Source organism: Anomalospiza imberbis, chromosome 1 (assembly GCF_031753505.1).
Source record: "Anomalospiza imberbis isolate Cuckoo-Finch-1a 21T00152 chromosome 1, ASM3175350v1, whole genome shotgun sequence".
NCBI lineage: Eukaryota > Metazoa > Chordata > Aves > Passeriformes > Viduidae > Anomalospiza > Anomalospiza imberbis.
Genome location: NC_089681.1, coordinates 34,955,510 through 34,981,426, shown reverse-complemented (window position 1 = coordinate 34,981,426; position 25,917 = coordinate 34,955,510). Strand labels below are relative to the sequence as shown.

Here is a 25,917-nt window from a genome sequence, read left to right as displayed (position 1 = left end):
CCATATTGCACATCTCTTACTCCAGATGGAAACAGAAGTTGCACTACTGTGGTTTCTTCATTAAGGTGGTATAGTGAGTATAAGCATTTAGATTTTTGCTTCATACAAAAATGTAAGACTGTGTATAAATATCCAAAGCTTACCTGTTCTTCCAACACATCATGCTAGCAGAACTACAAGGATCCCATTGTTCCCTTCAGCTGCAGGGCAAGAATCCAACCCACTCAAGGGATAAGCTGGCTGTCTCCAGAAGCCACACGCACCAGTATGCTGCAGCTTCAAAAGGGACCAATCTTTTGGCTCTGCTGACTCAGAAACAGTAATCCGCAGCTTCCTCATGAAAGTAAGCATTTAAGCCTGTAAAGCTTCATCTTATCCAATGTCAAGGAAACTTATGAAATAAATTATATGAGGTCTAGCATTAGAAGAAATCAGTGTATTTTCTGCCTAGGTACTGAACCTTTATCAGAGTATTTGTCACAAAACCAAATGCAAGAATCAATTTCAGTTTCAAAATTTTTGTTGGCATTGTGTGTCTTGGTCACAGGTATGGCACAATGTTGGTCCATTAATATTCAGTATTAAAACCCTTATTTCACAAAGCTTGATTCACTCACAGAACTGGATCAGTTTTAGTTTGCAGTTTTGCAAATCTAGTAGAGTCATTCTCATGTAAAATCTGATTAACAGCAGTAGGAACTGGGATTATTCTCACCAATCAATTCCTAAAGACCATTTCTTCCAAGTAAGTCAGACCCATAAGAAATGCTTCCTGAGATTTCATATAATAAAACTTGGGATTGTGGTTCCTGCCAAATCTGCCTTACTGGCTTGTCCATCTGCTCTACTTTGTTTCACTGAGAAAAGTCAATATATAAAAATGAACTTGCTACATCACTAGACTCTGCTTTCCCCTACCTACGCTTTGCCCATTTCAGACATCATCAGCCAGCACAAACAAAAGCTCTAGTCAGTCCACCTCACTTGTCCCAAGAGATGGAAAACTTCACTTGCAAACAAACACGAGCATGTCTGCAGGTTACTCATACAGTGGCTATGACAGACGAATCCCCAGAAAAGCCCCTGTAACAGTCCAGAGTTTGCTCATACATATTAAAGCTAGATGATACGAATTACCAGGGCCTATTTCTGAAGAACTGGCTCATGTTAGTCCCTCTTGTCCTTTTCCGTCAACAGATTACCTTAATTGTCATTTATACTGTCACAAAACTGGGAAACTGAAATTTTGCATTGAATGCCCATGTTTCTATCAAAATAAGAGAGTTTAACTCAGATTAATACAGGTATGTGAGAACTACTTAAAGGAGGGCAAAAAAAAAAAAATCACACTGCATAGCTTACACTTGGATTTACCTCCCAAGACTCAGGCACAACTAAAATATGTCTAGCCTACAAATGAAAGGAATGTAACAAAAGCTTTACACTATCAGCACTCATCCCTCAAATTGTCTTCGCTACATAAAAATGTAGCTTACAGATTTGAGAGACAAATATAAACTGATAATCAGATACAAGTAGGCTTACATGCAGGTTGGATTGAAGCAGGTACTGCCAAGGGACTCCATCCCGCTGTGTAACCCACTGACTTCCACATCTGCTGTCTCTGCCCAGTCCAGAAAACACAGGTCTCTCACAGTTCCACAGGCACACATGCACACACATTGCTTTAACGAGCACTGAGTGTTATAGTTTCCAAACAAAAGACACTTACAGTAACCTGGTACATAGATGCTTTATTTCTGACATTAAGGCGGTCTGTATGTGAGACTCTCTTACATAAAAGAAGAGTTTGTAGTACAACAAAAACTAAGATAAACAAGACATTTGTTGCACGTTATGTCAAACCTTAGAACAAAAATATGGTGTAATATGTATTTAGGTTTCATGCAAGTTTGGCTGCTGCATGTACAATTTACCTATAAACTGAAAGAAATGCAAATGCACACAACATTCAAGAAGTAGTAAGATGCCTGACATAAGAAAGATTAAAACCTTCCTGCTAAAGCAAAAAAGTAGGAGTTAACTAAACGATCCAACCAATACCAACACAAATTATTACTACTTACCATAAATCTATGCTTAAACTTGGTATAGGTAGCTTTGATGATATAGATACCATTTCTACGTCAATATACCATCCAGATTCTAGATAGTCATTCTGTCTTAATGTCTGATTTCATTTTTTGTCAATTAAATGCTGTCTCCAGCATTACATGTTGCTGTTAAATGCATTCTGGTAATGCACACCTAAATCTAGTACTGCCAAGAATTCCAATTGACTCCTCTAAATTTTGCTAGGTGAGGAGTAATCCTGGCATGATGGGCATTTTCTGATCCCTTGCTTATAATAGGATTCCCGCCCCCCCTCTAAAGTTTTGATGTGAATTAAAAACTGCTAAAAATGTTTGTGCCTATTACTATCGGAGCCCATATCAAAAAGCTCATAAAAACAAGGATTGTATAAGCTTTGAGATGCTTTTAAAAAGTTTAAGAACCCATTACCTTCCTTGTGCCGCTCATCACATGTTAAAATTCTCCATTTATTAATTCTTCTCTACCATCTTTGATATCAAAGTGTTAGGAACACTTTCCACATCCTGCATAGTACTGGTTGATCTCATAAAGTTAACTAGAGAACCTGACATCATGTAATTTTACATACAGTGCATATGATGCTCGCTCTTTCCATCTCTCATAGCAGCAAGCCGATTCTGCCACGATCTGTAGCAGCACACCCGGGAGTGGAGAGGAAGAGTGTTTGAATTATAAATAACTAAAACTACAGTGTACACTTCTATTTACTTGTCAGTATCTGTTGAGAGCACTCCATTATAACTTGCTCAAAATTAACTACATAAAAATCTCTACAACAAAAGCAAACCAAAACATTCCTTCAAAACCAAAAATAAAGACATAAAATAAGTGCAAATACCTAAAATAGGCAACTAAAGCAAGTGTTGTAACCTGTATACCTTTAAATAAGGACAAAGATTTTTCATAAATAAAAGAATGTTCTCTTTGCTCTTCAAACATTTAGTCAGTATATAATGGTCAAAGTTAAGTGCAGATACAATGTTTTGAGATCCAAGGTGCCAAGTTTCTTAAAAAAAAAAAAAAAAAGGAATAAAATATACATATTGTAAATGCATTAGCTTTTAGTTCCTATGCAGGACAAAGTACTCCTCAGTCACATATAAGACCCCACCATTTCTTTCTAAATATACTTAAACAAGGTACAGGAACAGTTGCTGTATAATACAGGAATACCTTGTAATTATGTTGTAGACCAACATGATTTTAGGGCTATAGTGCAATCTTTATGTAGATGTAACAAACAGTATAGATTCTTACACATCACCACTGTAATTCTTCTGCTATTTCATATATTTTAAACTTGTCCTTTTTCCATTTTAGCTGTTTTAACAGGAAACAACATTGGCCTCTAGACAACCTGCATACATATAAATATCTACATTTAAGCTTTGAAATGGAAATAAATTATAAAAACAGACTCCTTTCCAATTTACAAAATTTTGCTTGTTCCTACATACTGTACAATACATTCAACAATCATCTCATTTTGAGATTTATGAAGAAAATACTGATGCTTTACACTAAACTTAATTCACCCCCCTCTGCCTACTTCTAGTACCATTTGCAAATAAATATATTTAACACTGTAGTTAATTTCACTGTTTTGCAGCATACCAAAAAAAATTAGTAGTGCAACTTTCTATCCTTCCTTTGTACTCCTTTCCATTGTGTTTCTTTATATACTAGAAAAATGCTACATAAGCAAAAGCACATTCAGTCATGTATGTTGCTCATTTGGAAACCAGTAACAACCTATAAACCTACTCTATATTGAAAATGCTCTAACAGATAAAAAAGCGATGCAAGTCAAAAGAATAAATATGAAAAATAGACCTAAAAACTATGTTGTCAGTACTGCAATGTATTTTACCCTTTATATTTTATGGGGTTACTCTTTGAATATCTAAAAGATTCATTGCAGAACTGTTATGGTATCCCTTCGTAAAGAATGCAAGAGCTTGATGTCTGTTCTTTGTCAGTGAAAAGAAGAAAGGAAGCTTTAAGGTAGCTTTAAGGTTTCCCTTGGCAGACTCTCAAAAACTTAATTCCCAAGTATCACACAGGAATTGCCTTCAACATTGTTTCAGTTTCAATGGCAAGAGATGGTTGTCAGCTGCAGTGACCATCACAGTATCAGAGACCTTGAATTGCTGTTGGTAGCAGTGTATGTGCTCAGATACCTTCTTGCTTGTTCAGTCATGATAAGCTGGTCTTCTGTTTTTCCATAAACAACTGCCTCCCAGTCACGATTTGGCTGCATAAAATAAAATTCAGTTAGAAAGGTTCTTTTAACAAACTAAAATACTTGAGCAATTCTCATACAATGTTTCAGAATAGTAATAAATTATTAAAGCCTAATAATAGTATATTTTACTGAGACAGATCCAGTTCTACAGCACAATACCTAAAACTTGTGACAAAGCTCCCTCACCACCCCCTAATCCAGCTTCCCAGCAGTGCATCTGGGTTATGGTTCGAGTTCTAACACACAAAATTAAAAATATTCTTCAATAGTCTAACCAGTTCAACAATTAATACATAAAAGGGAAGCTAAATAAGTTATCTTCTCTTTGAATATCTTCCTCTTTAAATGTGCTAAGTTCAACAGGCAGAAAAACACATTACTGACAGCTGTCTGGAGACACCACGGAAGGTAAAATGATTTGGGAGCTGAAAAAGAAGATTGTGAAGAACTTCACTGAACCAAGTGACAGCTGTGGAAGAACAGTCAGATTTTTTTGGGGATGTATTAGAAATGGCAAAGGAATTGGGAACAACAATGATGAATGGAAGAATAATTAAGCTACTAATCCTGTTTTTTCCATGAAGCAAAGCCTACATCTTCACATGATGTACTGAATCTCGAACTGATTTGTTTCAGCTCCAAATTGGACCTGACACTGGCTGATGTAGCACGATGAAGAATGCAAGATCCTCTCCCTCCCACATGGAGCTAGAAACTGATCCCAAGGATCAGTTCCACATACTGATTCACAAAGAAAATTAGCTGTTTGAGTTTCTCTATAAATTTAGCAGAACTTGATTCATGGAAAGGACTTGGGGTTAGAAAGGCCACAAAACTGAGGGAATTTCTCTGGGGAAAGAGAAAAAGGAAAAAAGATGGTTCAATGAAAATATTTGTGAATATACTATGACTAAGCTCCCCTTTTAAGTATTCTGAAGGCCATACTTCTGGGTCAGATAGATGTATTCACCTTTGCTGCAATTCACAGCAAAATAAATTTTTCTTTTTTTACTTTTAATGTCACAATTAAATGAACTTTGTTCTTCTTCCTCATAAGAAAAGATCAGAAAGCAATGCTGTTTCTCTCTACTTAATACTGCAATACTGTAATCTCTCTACTTAAAAACATCATTGTTAAAGCAATTAAGTAGAATATGGAAGATCAGGCTCCAGGTGTCCTGTCTGAGGTTTTTTTTTTAATTTCTTCATTAATACAGAGCTCTAGATATTCTGAGAAGACAAAAATACCTTATACATTAATTCTCTATGGGACAAACTGGAATTGGTACAAAGTCAGGTCAAAGACATCTCTTCTTAAAGCTGGTGATTAGGACAGAGGGGAAACTAGCTTCAATGGTTTTACCAGTATGGAAAATATACATATGTAAACAAACAGGCCTGTTACAAGAACAATTACCAAATAGAATATGTGGATAAACTCTGCTTAATGAATCCCACTGCGCTTATTATGAAGAGTAAGCACCAGACAAATTTGAGAAACTAAAGTCCTAAACAAGTTTGGTTTTTTTGCAACAGGTCAAGTTTTTTAACTCGTAGTCTTGCACACCCAAATCTATTTTGTTGGTCTCCTCTACCCTGTTGTTTTTTTTTTTTTCCCTCTCCCATCTAAATCTTAGTGAATCATCAGTTTGTTTCACTGAAACAAGGTGTGAAACATCAGAGTTGTATTTCAAAAACTTAGCTATGAATAAACACTTAGCAGAAAAATTACCAACTTAGAAGAAATAAAATCACAGAAAAAACTGAAACTGGATCAGTGGTTTCAACAATTCTAGATATTAGTGCAAGACAGAAATAAAGCAATACAAAATTTCTTTGTTAACCCAGTAAGAGAATTAACAGAATTCTTTGCATCCAGACCTGAAGAACTTTCTCCATTTTGACATTTTTTGTTGCACATGTATTCAGTTTCTTCTTAATTACTGCATTTGCTTTGTTTGCTGAATTTGTATCCTGTTTTTCTGATGTGAGGTTACATCTGTTGTCCTGTATTTCCAACAATGGTGTCATTAATAAAGATGTGGTATATGCATTTTTTGACTATTGACAAAAAAGAGTAGAGAACAGGAATAATAATTAGTAATTAATACAAAAAGACTTCAAATGCTGTGTTCAGAGAAGTCAAAATGTAAATAAAGGAAATACTATCAGAAAGACCATAGGAAAGAATCTGAAAGGAAAATGTAATGAACAGTATATGAAGAACTAGTCTGGTCCATACTGGGATCCATAGCACAACAAGGAGCTGCTAGCATGGTTTAGGTATCACTGAGTAGACAGTTTCTTTACTCGAAAGCCATGACACTCCAACACATTTTTTAAAGAACAAGATTTGATAAAGTGGTAACTTCAGAACAGTTTAAAAAAATTCACTTTCATGTCTAGGATGATCCTTGTGAAAGTACAGACAAGGAGACTAGAGTCAAAAAAGTAATATCACATCAGTTTGAGGGAGAGGAACTGCTTTAAGAACTGAAATAAGCACTGGATGGATCATGACAGAAGAATTTTATATATTGGTAATGTCTATGGAAATAAAAAGAAATTAATCCTGCTTCAGTACACAAAAGTGGAAGACAAGATATGTCAGTTTTAAAGACCAAAAATTAGTTCACAGCAACAGTGGCAAGTATTTGCTTCCTTACAAAAACACTCCATTAAACCACCTTTAAGTATTTATTCTGCCTCAGACCTCATTCTTAAATTATCACATGGACACACAATTTCTCCTTTCAAAATCTTCTTAATTTTTAAATAAGATACTACCACTGTCTCTCTTGCTAGGAGTGAATGTTGTTGTTGCACCAGCATTCCTTATGAAAATTAAGGAAAAATCAACTTTTCCCCAGTCCCCAGCCTTCAATAGACCACAACATCACAGTGTATCTTAACCTGGACTCAGTGACCCACAATAATGTGGATAACAAGACATCACTAAGAGAACAGCAGGCATTTTGGTCATTACTGGAATGGCTGCAGCACTGCTGCTCCTCCCAAGAGATGTTCCTGGGGAAGCTGGCAATTCCCACTAGGTGGCAGAGCACCCAATACCTAGCAGGAAGAATCCAAGGCTTGGCACACAGTCTAAGAGGCACTTTAGAAGGGAATTTAGAAAACAAGCTAGAAAGGAGTATGACTTAAGCACCTTACACCAGCTTGTTAAGGACCTTGTCTCCTACATCCTGTATATAGCCTTAAACCTAATCAAAAATCACAGACATTTACTCTTTAAGAATTAAACACATACCTGCATTAAGAACTCATTAGAACAAAGTTTCCCTACAAGACTAAAGAATAAGCTATTCAATTACTCAACTGAAAAAAATAATTAAGCTCCTTTTTAAAGGACAGAGGGACTAAACCTCATATCTGATTTCTTCATGTCTTGGTTGTTGAGGCAGAAGTATTCAAATTCCTTTAGGCAGAAGAAGCACATAAACTTCATCTTTTACATGCTTGATATTTCTTAAAGTATTCCCTTACTATGTGAAGCAGGAAAAAACATGCTGCCTAATATGCAATTAGGTCTTTTCAGAACACATTTGCCAGACTGTCAAGTATGCACAGCACAGGAGCAAATGTCATCTTCCTTCAGCATGCTGTGTATGCTAAAGTTTATAGGCAACCACCATGGAAACAGCTTTGCTACAAACCTGTAAAGCATTCACATTATTTTACCTACTCTGAAGGACTAAAAGGAAAACTTAATGCATGAATTCAAGCCCAATGTTCACCTATTTCTTAAGTACTTAAACCAGTATTTCAAACTGAAGGTACCTTTCACTTTCTAGATGCAATAATCTAGCAACTTCAATCCAAAAAATTTATTTTAGTGGGCAGAACAAAAGATACACAGTTCCATATTAATATTGCTGCCAGTGATGCTCTTCAGTCAGTTCAGTTCAATTCTTACCTGTACATCTAAACTATTATCTTCTGTCAAACGCTGGGCCCCAACCTCTTCTTTTTCTTGTGGATCTAGGACCAGTGATTTTCTGACTTTTTTAGAAAAGTTGTGCTGAAATAAACATTTTGCAGAGAATAATTGTAAAATATTATTTAAAAGCAGTTATTACCTATTTGAAATTACTATTGTTGTATTACCTCCTGCTTGCAGTTTCTATACAAAGTGTCATCTTCCTCCTTGGGAAATATATCTGTTCCAGTTTCCTCTTTCAAAACTTCCCTAATGTCTTCCTCCGAGAAGGCAAGAGGTTGGGACTAAACATTAATTAAAATTGAAGAAGAAAATACAGGAAGTCTATTAGTGGCCATTTCTTACAACACTCTACTGTCAGCTAATGTAGGCCAGAAAAGAGACCACGCAAAAAAATAGCAAGAAAAGACCTAAGCTAATGTAGTTAAAAACCACAGGGCTACATTTCAATGCCATGAAGATTATTTTAAGTTCATTTTACTCCACATTATTTTTAGCCAGATAAAACATATATATGCACACAATGCCTCAAAAAATGCAAGGTAGCATTGAAGAAGACAAGCTACTTGCTTGCTTGCTATCCGGTGATAAAAGGGATAGAAGTAATTAATATATACTAAATACCTACATAAACACATATATGTATATATACATGCATAAAAACATACTAAAAAAACTGTACTAGAAATATGTATGTGTTGCTGTGAAATGAATTTATACCAATTTTAACACAAGTCTTTGAATAAGACATTGATAGTCCTAAGTACAGTACAGAATTTCACAGAAGCCATACAGATGGCTCCTTTGTGTACCAACAGGAGAAGAATTCCCTTAAGCCCTCAAAATTTGATTTTGAACAGGAGGTTAATAGTGGACAGAAACAGGAATGCCAAACCACTCCATTTGCATAGTGAGGGACTGTGAATCTATAGGGTAACACAGATGGTGCCAAGCCCTGTGGCAAAGTCTGAGCTACCTTCTGTGTTTGCAGAAAAGAAGCAGTCAATATATATTGGCTGGAATCTTTTCAGAATTTGAAAAGCATATGTCTCCTGAATTCCAAAAGTTATTATGCATTAACATACCTTAGCTAGGCTAGGAAGAGAACAAAAATTGAATTCATTTGGAACAAACTAACAAAAAAAGGTAACATTATCCATAGTCAACAAAACAAAAAAAAAAGTGTCTGACAGCCAGCAGAATCAGGATCATGAACTGCTATACTAAAATTTTGGGGTTTAGGATGAAGAAAACTGCAAACATCACTCAAGATTATCACACTGTGGTAAACACCTAGTTTCAGTCCTAGTGCTGTAGAAGTACCAAAATCAAAGAACAACTCAGCTCTTACATAGTCCAGAGGATTCAAAGATAATGCAGTTTTCAAGTGAGATGTGAAAGTTGTTTAAAATAATGAGGTCAGTCATACTCATCTACAGCAGTTGGCTCTTACCAGATTACCCAGCTCTAGAACCCACACCCCATTCATTCTCTGATTTACCATTTTTCATTTAAAAAAAAGGAATCCTAAATTTTCAGGCAATTATGCAACCATCTTGTAAGAGATATAATTTTAGCAAGGATAGGCAAATTTGAAACCACTCACAAACATGAAACTGATGGATTTAAGATTACTGTGGATCAAATGATTACATGTACCAAATTACTATTCAATAAGACAATGCCTTCATAGTACACTGGAGGAGGCAAGTCTAACAACCAGATCCAAAGCAGTTTTGATTCACATTCTAGCCGTTCTCTGGGATAAGTAAATGCTTTCTAAGATCACACTGAGGCTTACAATACGTCAAAACCAAGAGGGCATTTAGACTTCAGCAAAGAAGAAAAGGAACAGTATCATCACATACCATAAGTCTGAGGGGACCATACTTTTTTTCCTGAGCAGCCAAAGCATTTTTGAAAGGAGTTGGTGTCCTTGGTGTTGAACCCAAAAGAGATCTTCTCATGGTGGGACTTCTAAAACTATTCAAGCATAGAAAAGCATTCATACGTGCATTTTAACATTTTAATATTTTATCATTAGCAATGTAATAAAATTAATCTAAGAAACATTTTAAAATACCTTCATTTACACAACAGGTATCACCACCATGCATCTGAAAGTACTGAGATCATCACAGCATTAACCCATGTGTATTAAACTTTAATAACACCACCAGATGTTTAATGTAATAAACCTACCCCACATTTTCCTTTTGATCTTGTGGTGTCATTTCCTTGTGTAGAGGAGTCGTAATAAGAACTTTCTGCCCACAGATTGGAGTGGATGTAAATGCAGGATTTTCAAAGTTAAATTGCTCATTTCCAGAACAAGTGTTGAAAAACTAAGCATAAGAAGGAAAAAAAAAAGGCAACCTTACAGGAGAAAATTTCACCATTGTGCTGAACAGCAAAAACCCCCAAATTATATACATATATCTGAAAGACTTTTACTGACACATCCCAATACTCTATTCTTGACTTACACTTATTGCTGAAACCTTGATTTTCTTCTTAAAATACCTACTCCTTAATTAGGTCACAGAGACAAAAGATCTTTATCGACAATTATTTGCATGAGAAAGTGTGAGCTGAGACACAGGTTGCCACTGCTGCTGCCACCCTCTCCATCGGTTTTCAAAATAGAGCTTGTTTAACAATATCTTTTTAATATATTTTACCCTTATGCAGATGTTTCAAGAAGTTTTTTGACATATTTATCTAGGCTACAATGTACTAATAGGGAAGAAACTATTTACAATTTATAACCCACCCACCACAGTTTTCATGCTTAGCCATATTTAAAAATACACTCACCTGTGATGGAGAAAATGGTAGTGTTTTCACTGGCGTCCGCTTTAGTGGAACATTGACGGCATCGTTACACAAGCCATCGTTCAGATCACTAACTGGGGACTGCCCAACACGCAATCTCTTTTTCTTTCTCAGGATAGCAGGTGGATTGCTGAACTTAGTTAAGTTTGAGGTTGTTGAAAAAACTGTTTCCTCATCCCCACTGATGCTGCTGTGGTTTTTGCCATCAAGCATAACACCGACATTATACTGACACTCAGCAGCCCCTTCGCTGTGCTGAAGCCGCATTAGTTTTACTGGAGCTGGCTTGACAGGGGATACAACAGCCTCGGAAAGCTCAAAACAGGTATCACTCCATGCTACTGGATCCTATGGGACAAGGTGCAAAACACAAGCAGGCTTATCCAAGATTACTTGAGAATGTCCAAGCCAATCTATCAGCCCTCTACCATCACAAGCCATATACTGAATTATTCTCTGTCTTTCATACAATCATAAAACACTGGATATTTTAAGACACAATTCTTTTAAAACAGGCAATAAAGCACTTAAGGCAGAAATTATAGATGACTACAAAATAAGGTAATTTAAGAGTATTTTACACACATTGTGCAAGCAGACACTCCTAATTAAACACTTATTTTTAACAAGGAATACAAACTTACGATATCCATAAGATCTAGTGCCTCTGCAAATTCTGGAATGGTTTGTAGAGGTGTTAGCATTCTATTTGCTTCTACACCCAAATACTTAGGTGGTGAATTCTGCTGAACAGCTGTGATGCGGGTCTCATCCATACTGTAGAAATTACTTGTTTGTTCCTCAAGGCCACTTAGTGTATTAGGCATACAATCCTCCATGATAAAATTTCCAGACCAACAAGACAAGCTTCCAGCTTGCTAAAAAATTATGAAGAAACACGTTAATCTTATTCAACTTAGAGGTTGAAAAGAGTCAATTATGTGACTGCAGGGTGGAAAAAAAAAGTAGTGGAAAGACTAAGCATAACTATTAATTTTGGCATTTTCAAATACTAATTATCTGTTTCAATTAAAGAAGTTACTCTTCTCTTTACATTAACATGCTCAACATTCTCAGATTTTGTAAGATTTTTATCTTACCTCACATTCATATCTTATACACACTCACAACTTAGGTAATTACGGGCTGTATTGGAAGCCATCTCTGATGCAAGTTTCCTGCGTGCCTGAACACCAGTATATTATGAATTCATCTTCAGTACAGAATACTGAACTTCTAATTTTAAGATTAGAAAATGTTCCTAGAGTGTGAAATACTACTTGTTTGATCTGTGGTTTTTTAATGCAGATTTTGCATTAATAGTTAAGGTTATCTCACTTCAGTAGACTGCTTAGTACCCAAGAAACAATTTTAATTTTCACTGGAAATCTAAAAGCAAACCAGATTCTACTAGATAAGCAGAACTGCACTGTTTCAAAAGAATGCCAGGAATAACTCTGCCACATAAAATCTGAAGTTCATCTGTAACCTAAACTAATGATCAACATGGTTTGGTTTAGTTAGGTGTCTGGTATGCACAGCCCTCTGAAGAAATCAGTGACTGCCATCTGCAAGTCACCCTAATTTGACAGAATTAGGGAAATTCCACTGAATTTACACACAAATTGTGTACAGTGCATTGTGTACAGTGCATATTTATTTAGTGTTTGTCATGTCCAAATGTGGATACTAAGTTTTGCAAGCACTCACACTGAAGTTTGAGGGAAATATAATCTATAGGATGCTTCAAAATCAAATTGAGCAAAACCCATGTATTTTTCAACTCTACTGAGCAGATGATCAACATTGCTGATCCATAAAACTGAATGGCAATGATATCAAATGTGTCACCTCCTGAAGAGGATTAAAATACTGGGTCATAGGAACTGCCAAATTGCTGGTCATATTTCTGCTGTCTTCACAGTTTAGAAAAGTGCACTAAAAATAAGTTGTCTCAGTTCTAATATATAGATTTTTGGTTTTCAGTGCAACAGCCATAGGTTTGATTTTAGAGGGTCAGGTGAAAAAAACACCACACTAAACCACACAACCGTTACTGAACTTCTGAGGATTAACCTCAGTAATGCATATTCAAATATATATAGAAATTTACAGTCCTTACAGAAGACATTTGTTTTCTTCTGATTTCATTCTCTGCTGACATAAGTAGCAATTCAAGTTCCTTTATTTTCTTTTCTTTATCAGGATCATCATCAATAAATGGCTGCTGAAAAATTTAAGAAAGAAGCCATTACTATTTTTCACTTCCACCACCTCTTCACAGTAAAGATTCTGTATTATAACACAGCTGCATTTTTAACAGGAATCCACACAGAGAGGGAAGAGAACTGTTCAGGTTGTATCATATTTTGTAGTACAGAAGTCACTCACAACTGAAACAACTCCAAATACCAGGAGATGGATCTGATGTTAAAGTGGTGTGTAAGGTGGTATTTCAACTGGATTCGAATACGGCCTGTAAGTTATCTGTGTGCTAAAGCACCTTCTAAAGTCACTATATTCTTATCTTTAATAGAACCAAGTGCTGGCACACTGGTTTGTATGTTTGTGTTCTCACATTCCTCCCACAATGGCATGTTATTTATCCTCACTAAGTGTGCAAGAAAGTGTTTCAAATCAGCATTTGCTGACACAGTATTTATACAAGCAATGCCACCACTACTATCAGAAAAGAAAATTAACTAATTGGTTTGTTTGTTCTTATCCTCCTTAACACCTCCCATTATTGCTATAAATATAGGTGAGGATATATGCTATCACCAGTTTAGAGAGTACTTCAAGGAGCAGAAAGTATCTTATACTTTCCTGTGTAGGGCAATCCAGACTGTCAAAAGCCATTTGAGGCTTTGCTGTGACTTGTGTTCTTATACCATTATCAGGGAAGAAAATGCAACATGAAACAGATGACCTGCACAGGGAAACTTCTGGTAGAGAGCTCTACAGAATTCCTTTATCTAACACAAACAAAACATGTATTATTCCCTGTGTCAAAATACTTTTTACTAATCCCAAATTCACAAGAATTCATCCAAGGCATCATATTAGAAACCAAGATCTATATTCATTCTGCACCACATGAGGAGTTTCAGATATATCCCAAATGAGTCCAAAAAAGCAAAAGGAAATAATATATCCAATTTCTTTTTTAAAAGTTCTAAAGTTGCTTAATTCTTCAGTACTTCGAATGCTGCAAAAGAGCAACTGATTGAAAGACGTTTATCAGTGAGAAAGAAATAAAACCTAACGAAAACAAAAAAGCACAGCCAGAAGTGTAAGTCACAGTAAAGCTGAGTTTTTCAGATAGGGTTATATTTATTACATATATGTAAAGTCTTGTCTTTAAACCTCTCATAAGCTAGGTAATACTAATAGAGGTCACAATTTAGCCTCAAGATTTAACATGCAGACTATGTTTTAAGCCATATTTCTGTCAGAAATAAGCACAAACATCATGTTTCCGGGATATAGAAAGAGCTTCATTTTTCCTACTTAAAACTACCAACTACACTAGCAAGCTTACTTACAGAGGAATCTGTATAAATTTAGGTGAATAACAAAGACTAACAGACATTTTGAAGATACACATCTTTTCATTTTACTGAATAATACTATGCAGTAAATTCTCTTTATTTTATGAAGGCTGTTAACAATTTACCTGAACTATGTTGGAAGAAGATGGAGCATGTTCTAGACAGCTGCCTTCTGGTGAGGCATACTGATATGCTGGAATCTAAAAAGACATAAAACATTTTACAAACCCTCAAGAAAAGGAGAATATAAAATTATCTCTACTTTATTATACATAAATTATTTATGGTTTACAAATCCTGAGTTGCCATAAAATCACAAAAACAGTCAACAAATCTTCAGTCTGATATGTTTCTTGTTTCAAACCAAATCAATTATTTGAAACTGGGAAATACTTATTATTCTAAATTTTGAACTTACATGTGTCTGAACGGGCACATAAAATTGATTCTGAGTGTGCAAGTGTTCCATAGTCAGACAAGGTTGGGGCTGAAGTTCAGCAGAACCAGCACTTTCAGACTTTATAACACTTTGCAAATATCCCTCCTGTTCCACTTTTCTTCGCATTGTTGAATTCCAGTGATTTTTAATTGAATTATCAGTCCTAAAATGAAAGCATAAAACAGTGACTCATTTCCATATCTCAAAATTTAATATATGATACAATTAACAGCGTTTGTACAGTCAGTTAATCTGAAGCCACAAATTCAGAAAGCTCCAGCAGCTTAGACCTGAAGTTCTGTTATCAGTAGGGTTTTGGTATAATGACTAGAAAGCTACTCTTTTTAGAATTTCCTTCTACTAAACTTCAAGTGTGCCGGAAATTAAAAGCAGAAAAGGAGAAAGCCTTGGTTCTGACTGTAATCATGACGAAGAACCGTTTTTCTTAGATACCTGGAATCATTTAATGAACACATAGTTATTTACCCCTCTGCTCTAAATTTGCAGTACATGTAGCTAAGAAAATCTCCGCACTGTCACACAGCATAATAAAGACACTTTGGCTGGTGTTTGCTACTGGAAGACATCTCTTCTAAAATTGACAGCCTGCAACTCCCACTCTGTATTTTATGTGCAGCTTTGTGGAAGAACATCCTACTACCTCTTCATGCCCTTGATCGTGAATAGGACAAAACAGGCATGGCATTTTGACAAGCAGGCTGAAATCACTCCTAACACGAAACAAACATTAAGGCAAGAGTAGACTATTACTGCATTACTGTCTAAAACACTAGCATTATTATTCCTAGCCTTAGGTAGAGGTACACAGAAACAAAAATTGGTTAAAGCCCCGTTCTTCATTTAAGGTCACTCCAAGAACTATTCCCTTTTTTCATCCCAGTAGTGTTGGACTCTACAGATCTTCCAGGTCTATGATATTTAGCTGTCTTTAGCTAAGAGTGTCTTGAGATTCACTGACAACATTCAGATTCATTGACAACAAACAAGCTAGTAAATAGGAATTCTTCTGTCAAACTAATCTTCCCTCTCCAAAATTCTATTTAGATGCAACCCAATCTCTTCTCATTCCTCCAAAGGATGTACTGTGAGCCATGGATTGTGCACTTCATCAAAACACAAAATTTTTAAGCACACATCTCTCATCACACCAAGGTAACAAATGCTGACAATCCCTCAGGCACAGCTAGACAGTCACCTCTTGAACACACAAACTGAATTCAGAAAGGGACAGCTTAACACTAAATTTCAGTTAACGGTACAAGGTAAAATTATTTCAATCAACTCTTCACACACTAAAATTTTGTCTTCCACAACCACAGAAACTGACAGTGAAACTTGAAAGAAATATAAGGCAAACAATGCATACAATTCATTCTTAACTTAGAGATTTCATGATAACCAACTAACTTCACAATGCATGACTCCTAAGTCTGGAATTTTGAAGGTTCCTAAGATTTTCTTTTACAAGTGTCCAGTTCAACAAGTGCTACATTAAAAAAAAAAAAAATCAGATCTTAAACCAGGAAAGTCACCCTCAAATGCATATTAATGAAGGCACTTTGAGATCAAGTTTGATATCAAATCATTTTTCTACTACTGCTTGCAGTTAATTCAGTTCAGCTCTATTATAGAGGGCTTTTAAATGATCAGGAGGAATCTGAAGACACCTTCAAACCATTAGAGCTCTTTCTATGGGTTTTATGTCTTTTTAAGAATACAAGTCAAATGTGAAAGATTTTTAGCATCTATCAAGATAACTATGTTTTGATGCAAGTCTCAGCAGATGCAGATTAGATGCTGTCTAATTTGAAAGGGTACTGAGATGAGCACTTTTCATATTCCAACATTTAACACAAATAGAGTTGCAAAGCACCTTCCAGGAAGAAGTTTTGCTATTTCAGCCCATCGGTTTCCCAAACGCTTGTGAGCTTCATAAATTATCCTGTCCTCTTCTTCTGTCCACGAAGACTTTTTTACCTCAGGATTGAGATGGTTATGCCATCTTTCTCTGCATTGCTTGCCTATTCTTCCTTTCAGGTGTTTTGCAATTAGAGACCAGCGCTTTGGACCATACTTCTGAACTAATTCAATAACCTGCAATACAGATGAAAGCACATTATAATTTCAAAACCTAATTTACCTAATCAAAGGCTGAGAACACTGATAAACACACATTTTAGAACAGCATTATAATAGGCAACTGATATTAGGTCTAAGGAGGCAGACAGTGACTTGGGGGTTTAAAAATGATTTTTCAAGAAATCAAAAAATTACTAACTCAAAATTCTCTGTGTTTAGAATATAAGTGTATACTGATGAAAACATTCACTAAGAAGTTTCCTTTCTTCCCACTGCATCAGCTGACATTAGGAAAGGCCAAAAAAGAAACAGGCAAACATTTTGCTTGACTATTTTCAACAATATTCCTACAAGGGAAGGCCCACACCTCTACATCTAGAAATGGAATGGAGGTTGGGAGTTTTCACAAAGTAGAAGCTTTTTCTTAAAAGACTAATGAGAACTGTAAAAAAATAGATTAGGGAGACCATATTCAAAAATTGACAAACAGTAGTTTAAACTATCTTAGAACAGTTTTTAACAGTAGGAACAACAAACCAGTTTGAAATACCACAAGAAAGCAGGCAGTCCAGGTTGTGCAGGCAAAAGGCTACAGTATGCATTAACAACAGCAAGGTGAAAAAGGAGCCTAAAACACTGATAGGTTCTTTACACAAAGAAAAAGTTTAACAGAATATTCTCAGCTGAAAAGAAACCAGAAGGATCATCGAGTCAAATGGCCTATGCAGGGATCACTCTCATAACCTTGGCATTATTAGCACTATGCTCTAACCAAATGAGCTGATCTCAGGGTTGTAACAGTAGGTAATTAAATAATTTACCTTATTCCCAAACTCTTCAAGTCTGGTGGGTTTGAGGAACAAAAGATGTAAATGAGACCTTTGATCTTTAGAGCTACAAAGAGATCTCCCCCTGCTTGGTAAGCGAGAATAATTCAGTCAGCAATCTCACTAATGGGAAATTAAATGCTCCAGCAGACCTGACATTCCATCTACTTAAGAGAGAATTTTTCTCTTCTCATACATCATAATGCAATAAAAGTATCCATGTCACAAGATGCATCAGACATCAATTACATGGGAATGGAACTTAAAAAAAGTACACATTCTTAGCAGTCATATGCCAATTTTATTAAAGCACAGAGTATCAAATAGTTTTTGTTACCCTCTGATCTTCTTCTTTAGTCCAGGGACCTTTAATCAATTCCGGGTTTAGTACCTTCTGCCATCGATGCTGGCACTGAAAATCTGAACGATTCTGAAACAGTTTTAGAAGAGCAGTGTAGCTGTTAAACCCTCGAATACATGAAGCTGTAAATACATTCTAGCATGAATTATTAGCTTACTTCAAATTAAAAGACTTATTTACAAATTTGTTCCAAGTATAATAGTTAAATTCTCCCTCATTATTTCTTATTCCATTTGCTTATAAAAATTCTTCTTTGGAAAAAAAAACAAGCTTGCATGAAGCTCTAATCTAATTACTTCAATGTACTAACTTGATAATCAAATTCAGAACTTACTCTTCTTTGAAGAAAAATTTGTATTTATTTTTGTCCTCATTACTCCACACTTTCTCTGACCTTTGTGGCTGATCTATTTTTGACATTATCTACAACTTAAATAAGGGGAGAAATTTTTTTAAGAAAATACTTTTTCTTTCAAATAAAATAACACACTTTTTGCTAAATCCCAAATGAATGTATTCTCAGCTCTTTACTAGAGTGTTGAGGAAAACAGGTTTAGATCAAATTTAGTTAACATATACTAATTAAACAACACTGTTTTTGCCGGTCAGGACAGATGGTGCCTTTCTGTAGCTTCACTAAGGATCTTTTGAAATATTGTTCCCAGTTATGAAAGAGAAGAAACCTTCACTTAGCCTCCTAAAAACTGTCTATATGAAAGGGTTGGTCCAATGCTTAGAAATATTCAGGTAAAAGCCTGCCCTAGAAGGGCATACTTTTTTAACACTGGGACATAATTATTCACTTGCTTCAGTGCAAGCTGCTGGATAGAAAGTATCAATTGCAAGGTTTTGCTGGTCTTGTCTACCCAGTAAAGGTAGACATGCTAAGATGAAATTAATGAAGTAGCAGTCTACAAGACCAGAAAAAACACCCATAACGCTAGCACCTGAAATTACACTGTTCACAGTACCTTCAAGATAATCACAAGTAGTAACTGTATGATTAAAAGCACACTAAAGTTTTTTACAAAACATCATTTCCTGTTGAAGACAAGCTGTAAAAGACAGACTCAATATAGAATAGCTGTTACCAGTTGGACAGAAACATTTTAAATTGTGGCCTTTTAGTGCTTTTATCTTCCAGGCGTTTCTGAAATCATAATATGATTTGGAGAGAAGAGCAAAACAAATGATGGAATGAAACAACATAATTGTTTCAGTCTGCCTTAGCCACAAAAAAAAAAAATCAAAAGTGATTACAAGCTACACTCTTGCTCTTGAGACTGACCTTGAAGCCATCTTCACTTTTTTTCAGGCAGAATGGAGGGAAGGCTTACCTATGCCTAGTCCAGCAAAAAAATGAGGATTTAAAAGCACAGCAGTTTGAGGACATTTACAACTCAAGTTACCCTTGGTTTTCCTAGCAAAAGGCCATCAATAACAAGGTAAGTGTGAATTATGCCAGCCTCTATTATTTGGCTGTTGCAATAGGTCTCCTGAAAAGGCTGTGCAGGCTCCATCCATGGAGAGAATCAAACTCAAACCCCGTCCTGGGTAGCCTGCTTCAGGTGACCGTGCTTGAGCAGGGGCTGTGAACCAGATGACCTGCAGAAATTCCTTCCAACATCAATGATTCTGCAGCAGGCACCTGATTATGCACATTTCCTATGATAACTGGGGAACATTTTTTCAACCTCACTTTGGCCCAGCTGAACAACAGGTTTTTTGTCTCCAGAAGTATTTGTTTTCAGCTGGAGAATTTTTTACTAAACTGTTAGATCTGTTAAATGCAACTCCATACTACACCTGCATATCAGTATCACCAAATCTATTTTCAAACTGCTTAATATAAAAGCTTTTTGATTCTTCTCTGCCATCCACTCATTTCACTGGTTTTTATAAGGGAATAACATACATGTAAGGAATATGGACTTGCTTATGCATGACTTAAAATTTAGAAGCTTTGATTATATTACCTGATATCTATATTTTGCCACTTGGAAAAAAAACCAGAAGCATCACAGTTGCACAGAAATTTGATGAGAACAATGCAAAGTTATAGTTGTTCAGCATTTAGAATTCAAGTCCTTTTTTACCTTACAGTGAAATTTCATACAACTACACAATATTGTAAGAACCTCAAAGGTAGAAGGACGTGTAATCTTTTGATCTCTAATATTCAATACCACTTCTAGGAAGTGATTTCTGCCTTATATTCTACCACATTTTTACAGCAGACATTTTATAATATTTGTTCAGAAGAGAAACAAACACCATCAATTCTAGTTGTAGGTACTTTCTACCATTACCTCAGGGAAGCAGACATCACTGTAAAAAAATTTAAACCCAAACAAACAAAAAAAATCCAACAAACACACACAAATAAATAAATACGTGCCCCCTTGCCTATGGCAGTTAAAAAATTCATCCCACTCCTTTCAAGCACTCTTTCAGATGCAGCCCACTCTCCTAACTGCTTCAGAAGCAACTTGTGAACTATGGATATAGCCACCATGAGTAATGGAACCAGTAAGATACAGGAATATATTCCATAATGAAAACAAATAGTAAGTGTGAACAAGGTATTTTTTATCATTTCAGGCTATCACTGAAGACTGAGCCCATAATGTTCTTCAAGGTCTGAGCTAGACTTCAAGTCTGTTTTAGAAGAATCCTCTAAAATAGTTTTTATTATGTGCTTCTGATTCTATTTCACTTCATTTCCAAGCCAGACATATGACCAAAGTAAATAAATATTAAGAGAACTTAACTGAAACAGAGATTCAACTTACTTGTAGATGACTAGCAATGAAAGCCCAATCATCTGTACCATTTTGTTCCACCAGCTTCTTTAGCCTTTCATCCTGTTAAGACATAACCTCAGGCAATAAATTTTACATGTTACCCCATTATAATTTCATGAGCTAAGTAAGAAGACCAGGTAGGGATCAGAGTAAAGCAAAAAAAAAAAGTGTTACCTCTTCGCGGGTCCATTTCACCTTGCTACATATCTTCTTCAAACCTTTTTGCTGTGGTACTTCATAGTCATGATCCATATATTGAAAGTCATCATCTTCCTCACTGCAAAATACAACAGATGAGCGAAGAAGATAAAAATAGAGTTTAAAATACCTCTGAATAACCTTTTTTTCTAATTACTTGCAGCTTTTTTCAAATCTGTACGTATTGTTCTAAAATGACATATGGGATTTGCATGATCTCGAGGTCTGCCTCCAGCAGTTCACCATGTTGAAGTGCCAAATTAATTTTAATTTCAAGGCCACACACTGGACAGATAACTCATTCCAAGTCAAGATTTAAATTTGAAGTAAAAACCAGTTTTTAAGATTCGTGTATTTCTAATACATTTTTTTCTTCTTTATTTTACATGAATGAGCTTATAGAGTGGTTTGTTAGACTGCAAAATACATTCATGATCCACCTCCATAAGTGAAACAACAAACACAACAAGAATGTCAAATAAGTAAATCTCAACTTGAGATTATAAGTGGGCTCCCGACTTGACTAAAAGCGTTGCCTCGGTGGTACAGGAATTAGACACAAATCTTTGAAGACAGATACGTTCCAGAATAAATAACTTCGGCATCAGGGCTGAGCCTCAAAGCACAGAGCCAGAGGGGCAGGGTAGCCAGGTACCTCTGCGACTCCGCGTAGATCACGCTCCATCTACCGGAGAAATGCGGAACTCCACAGCCTGCATAAACAAAGCCTTCCAAACAGGCGGCACAGGGAAGTGTTTCATGGAATCAGCGCTTAAACTTCTGTGGCAGTGACTCATGTTAGCATGAATTCAAACACATGCGGAAACCCAGTTCTAACAACAAGAGCTGCAGTGCCCCTGCATTAATTACACCAAAGGCACAAAGAATGGACTCCCAATCCAAATATATCACTTAAATTAAAAGCAGTTTCACAGTGCAGTTTTTTCTCCATTTTATTATTGGTATAAAGCACGATAAAAATATCATAAATTCAGGTTCAAAACAAAAATTATTTCTGCTCATCCTTGACAACTTCTTCAATTTTTCAATTGAAAGTATAAAAAAACCCTTCCCAGTAATGAAATTAACTGATGCTGGTGTCCAAAGAACAGATTCAATGGACAATCTCTCTATTATTTTCCAGAACATGCAATCAGCACGCTGATTAACCACTTACACATTATTTGTTATTTCCCATTAAGTCTGTTCCTCTTAGCCACCGAGGACATACTTCATTCAAAAGCATTACCACAGGATAGTAAGTGCCCAACTCCTGCAGACTTGCTTCTACATCCTACACCACACCTGCATTTGCCCTACATAGCTTCATGATGCAGCAGTAAAACATAAGCAAATTAAAACTTTGCTGAGTTACTTAAAGACAAAAGAAACTTGTGGGAAGGTCAACAGCAAGTTCTTCATCCTACTTTCAAAAAAAAAAAAAAGCTGCAAACGTTTTAAGAGGTTTGCATTAGGTGGCTTAAGACTTACAAAAACAGATCTTAAACATAGAAGTAACAGTTTTTTCTGCCTCCCTACCAGCTCCTCTTTTTTCTTTTGACCACAGGTATTTGACAAACTTCAGGGATGTATCTTAGGATTGTAATACCAAAATACACTTCTCATAATACCATTTCATACCAGGCAGGCCATAGAGTTCACTTATAACTAAAATCAGGCCTTCTTGTAAAGCCCTTTGTCAACACGACCTCCTCACCCACTGCACAGCAAACTAGTTCATGAGCAGTCTCCAGTTACGAGAAAAGTCACGGGGATTCAAAAGAAGAGAAGGGCTCCATGTACACAGCGGTGACGCTGACGAGAGCGCCAGCGCCAGCCCAGGTGGGGCCCCGCAGGCAGCCACGGTTCAGAGCCCTGCACTGGGAGTTCTCCGGGCGCATCGTGTCCCACAGCCACACCGGTGCCTCCGTCAGCCAAGCAGGCATTAACCTCTCCTGCTCCTCGATTAACCTGAACAGCCACCTAGTCCTGAGTCTTGTTTAGACTAGTGCTATGATAGACTATAAATCAAATCCTGATTAATGAGTGGGACTACTACTTTAAGTTTTCAATTAAAAAGACAAGATTTTTAAACACATAGGGTTGTTATAGTTCATTTGACAATTCTTTTGCAGTTATGAAACTGCTAAAATACTGCACTGAAGTGGAAGGCATCCACCAAGTTTCATCAAATAAGGTATCTGGGACAATAAAGTACATATTTTGTGAGATCTGTGCAAGCTGTCCTTGCAATTCTGAGTTGAGGACCATTAAAAGAAAAAAATCAAGCTTGCAAGTGCAACAAAAGAGCAGTTTAACTTTAAATGAATATAAGGTTAAACTCAATACCGTTTGGTGCAAAACAATTACACTTTCTCCTTACTCCATACCTAGAATAAAAGTCTTAAAGTCACTTTCATGAAAACTCAAAGCTTCAATGATATAGTTTTGGAGATACCATCATCAGACACTGACACAACATCCGCCTCGGGCTACCAATCTCTAACCAAACCTTCCTTCTGCTATCCACAACCCACTGTACTTTCAATCATGAAATCAAAGCGCTCCACAGCCATGGGAGATAATACAATCTAAAGCTTGACAAAAATGAAACTACTGCGTGTAATACCACAGGTGAAAGTCCCTTAAACTACAAAATGCTGATTAGGAGTGCCAAGAAACATGCTGTTTCCCAGCTATTCTCGGAGACCACCAAGCACAGACAGCTTCAGCAATCAGCCTTTGCAACCAAAGCCCTTTGTGACTTACAGAACTAGAACACCAACGCATTGCTTTCTTGTTTTAGTTGCCATTTTGCAGAAAAATATTCTCTTACAATTTTTTTCCACGTCAGAGGAAAATGCAGAAGCAGTTCTAATATGTGTAACTTTGAAACCACCCCTAATTCCATGAAAAGTATGCATTCACAACAAACCCTAAATGCCATAGATAACTCACCGAGTATTCTTTCCTTTCTCAATCCTAATCCTTCTCTTACATCTCTTTGTAACTTTCCAGAAACTGATTTAAGACAAGAATAACCATAGCGACAAAACAGTCCTCCAAGACCCAACTTCTGAATACAAAGCAAAGACACACCCATTTTCATATCAATATAACAAAATATGTATGAAAGCCATCTATGGCAGCTGCTGGAGCTCTTGTGCAAAACATTATCTCTCAGGAACATTTCAGGCTAGATTGTGAGATCTTCAGTCAAAGAACATATCAGCTGAGAAAAAGTAGGTGCATTGAACATACTGAAAGAATCAACAGGCCCAAACCTTCTATCAAGGCTGTGCCAAAGCCACTTGTGAGGTGAAAAGGAAAAAGTGTTACTCCACCAAAAGGAAAATAACCAGCACGGAAAGCTACTGCGGAGACAACGTAGTTGTAACTGACGAGCTCAGTTGCCCAGGTAAGTTACAACAAAGACAACCTGAGCTAAAGCACAGAAGTGAGAGCAGCTGCCCGGGGAAAGGCGGGATTTGTACCCGAGAGGTGGTACCCAGAAGTCCGAGAGAGGAGATACCTGCGAGGGGGCCGGAGAGGGGAGGGAGGTGGGCAGTGACAGCCGAGAGCGGGGCGGTGGAAGGAGGCCGAGAGCAGCGGTGAGGGGCGGGGCGGCACCTGGCCGGGATCCCGGGGCGCGGGGGGAGCACCTGGCCGGGATCCCGGAGCGCGGGGGGAGCACCTGGGTTCGGGACGGCGGCGTGGACGGCAGCACTGCCCGGGAGGGGATGGGGGGCAGAAAGCGCAGAGCGCCTCGGTCCCGCACTCACCTGCGCCGTCTCTCCGCCATCCTCGGCGCGCACCATAGGGGGGGCCGCCACGGCCGCGGGGCGCAGCACGGAGCCCCCGAGCCGCCCGGGCTCCCTCTCTCACGGCAGGGCAGGGACCTAGCGGGGCACCGGCGGCTCTGAATGCCTCCAGCCGGGCGGGGATCCTCCCAGGGCCCGCTGCTCCCCGCGGTGCCCGCAGCGCCCCGGCGGCCGCCCTCAGCCCCGGCCCGGCCCCGGCGCGTCAGGCATGGCTCGGCCTGGCCGCTGCCCGCAGGGTCGGGGCGCGCAGCGGCCCCTTTCTCGCCCCTACTGTGCCTCGCTCTCCGATGCTGTCAGAGCTGCCGCGGGCTCCGGCGGCGCCCGCCGCCCTCCTTCCCTCCGCCTCCGGGCCGCTCTGCTCCGCTGCCCTGCCCTGTGCCCGCCCGGCCCCCTCCGCGCACCGGCCGCCGCCGCCGCCGCCGCTCGGGCTCAGCCGCCGGCGCTCGCGGCGCGCTCGGCCGGTGCCGCCCGAATCTCGCGCGCAGCCTCCCCCCCGCGAGCCGCCGTTTGAATCTGCGCAGGCGGACTGACGCCCCATTGGCCGCCGCCGACCGCACGCGGCTCCGCGCGCCGGGCGGGAGGGGGCGGGGCCGCGCGCCGGCGGGCGGGCGATGTGACGGGGCCGGGGCGGGGGGAGCGGGGCGGCCCCGCAACGCCCCGCCG

General features: G+C 38.0%; 1 protein-coding gene across 4 annotated transcripts; it reads right to left on the bottom strand.

The window, feature by feature from the left end:
* Positions 1 to 1,734: 1,734 nt before the first annotated feature.
* On the bottom strand, positions 1,735 to 25,380 carry MYBL1 (MYB proto-oncogene like 1). 4 transcript variants are annotated; one of them, XR_010998197.1, is made up of 17 exons: positions 25,216 to 25,380; positions 21,410 to 21,512; positions 21,224 to 21,295; positions 18,408 to 18,500; positions 17,038 to 17,258; positions 15,123 to 15,306; positions 14,830 to 14,904; positions 13,276 to 13,380; positions 11,798 to 12,031; positions 11,136 to 11,501; positions 10,521 to 10,663; positions 10,187 to 10,301; positions 8,486 to 8,602; positions 8,295 to 8,399; positions 6,242 to 6,421; positions 5,609 to 5,680; positions 4,179 to 4,369 (listed from the first exon to the last, which is right to left on the bottom strand). XR_010998197.1 is itself a non-coding variant. In XM_068187534.1 (16 exons), exons 1-16 carry the CDS (start codon positions 25,233 to 25,235, stop codon positions 4,241 to 4,243), a joined length of 2,262 nt encoding a protein of 753 aa, XP_068043635.1. In that variant the 5' UTR covers positions 25,236 to 25,380; the 3' UTR covers positions 1,735 to 4,240. The 4 variants fall into 4 exon arrangements, 3 of the variants coding, with proteins under 3 accessions (XP_068043635.1, XP_068043641.1, XP_068043656.1); XM_068187534.1 differs by lacking the exon at positions 5,609 to 5,680 and having other exon boundaries at positions 1,735 to 4,369; XM_068187540.1 differs by lacking the exon at positions 5,609 to 5,680 and having other exon boundaries at positions 1,735 to 4,369; positions 13,276 to 13,377.
* Positions 25,381 to 25,917: the final 537 nt, after the last annotated feature.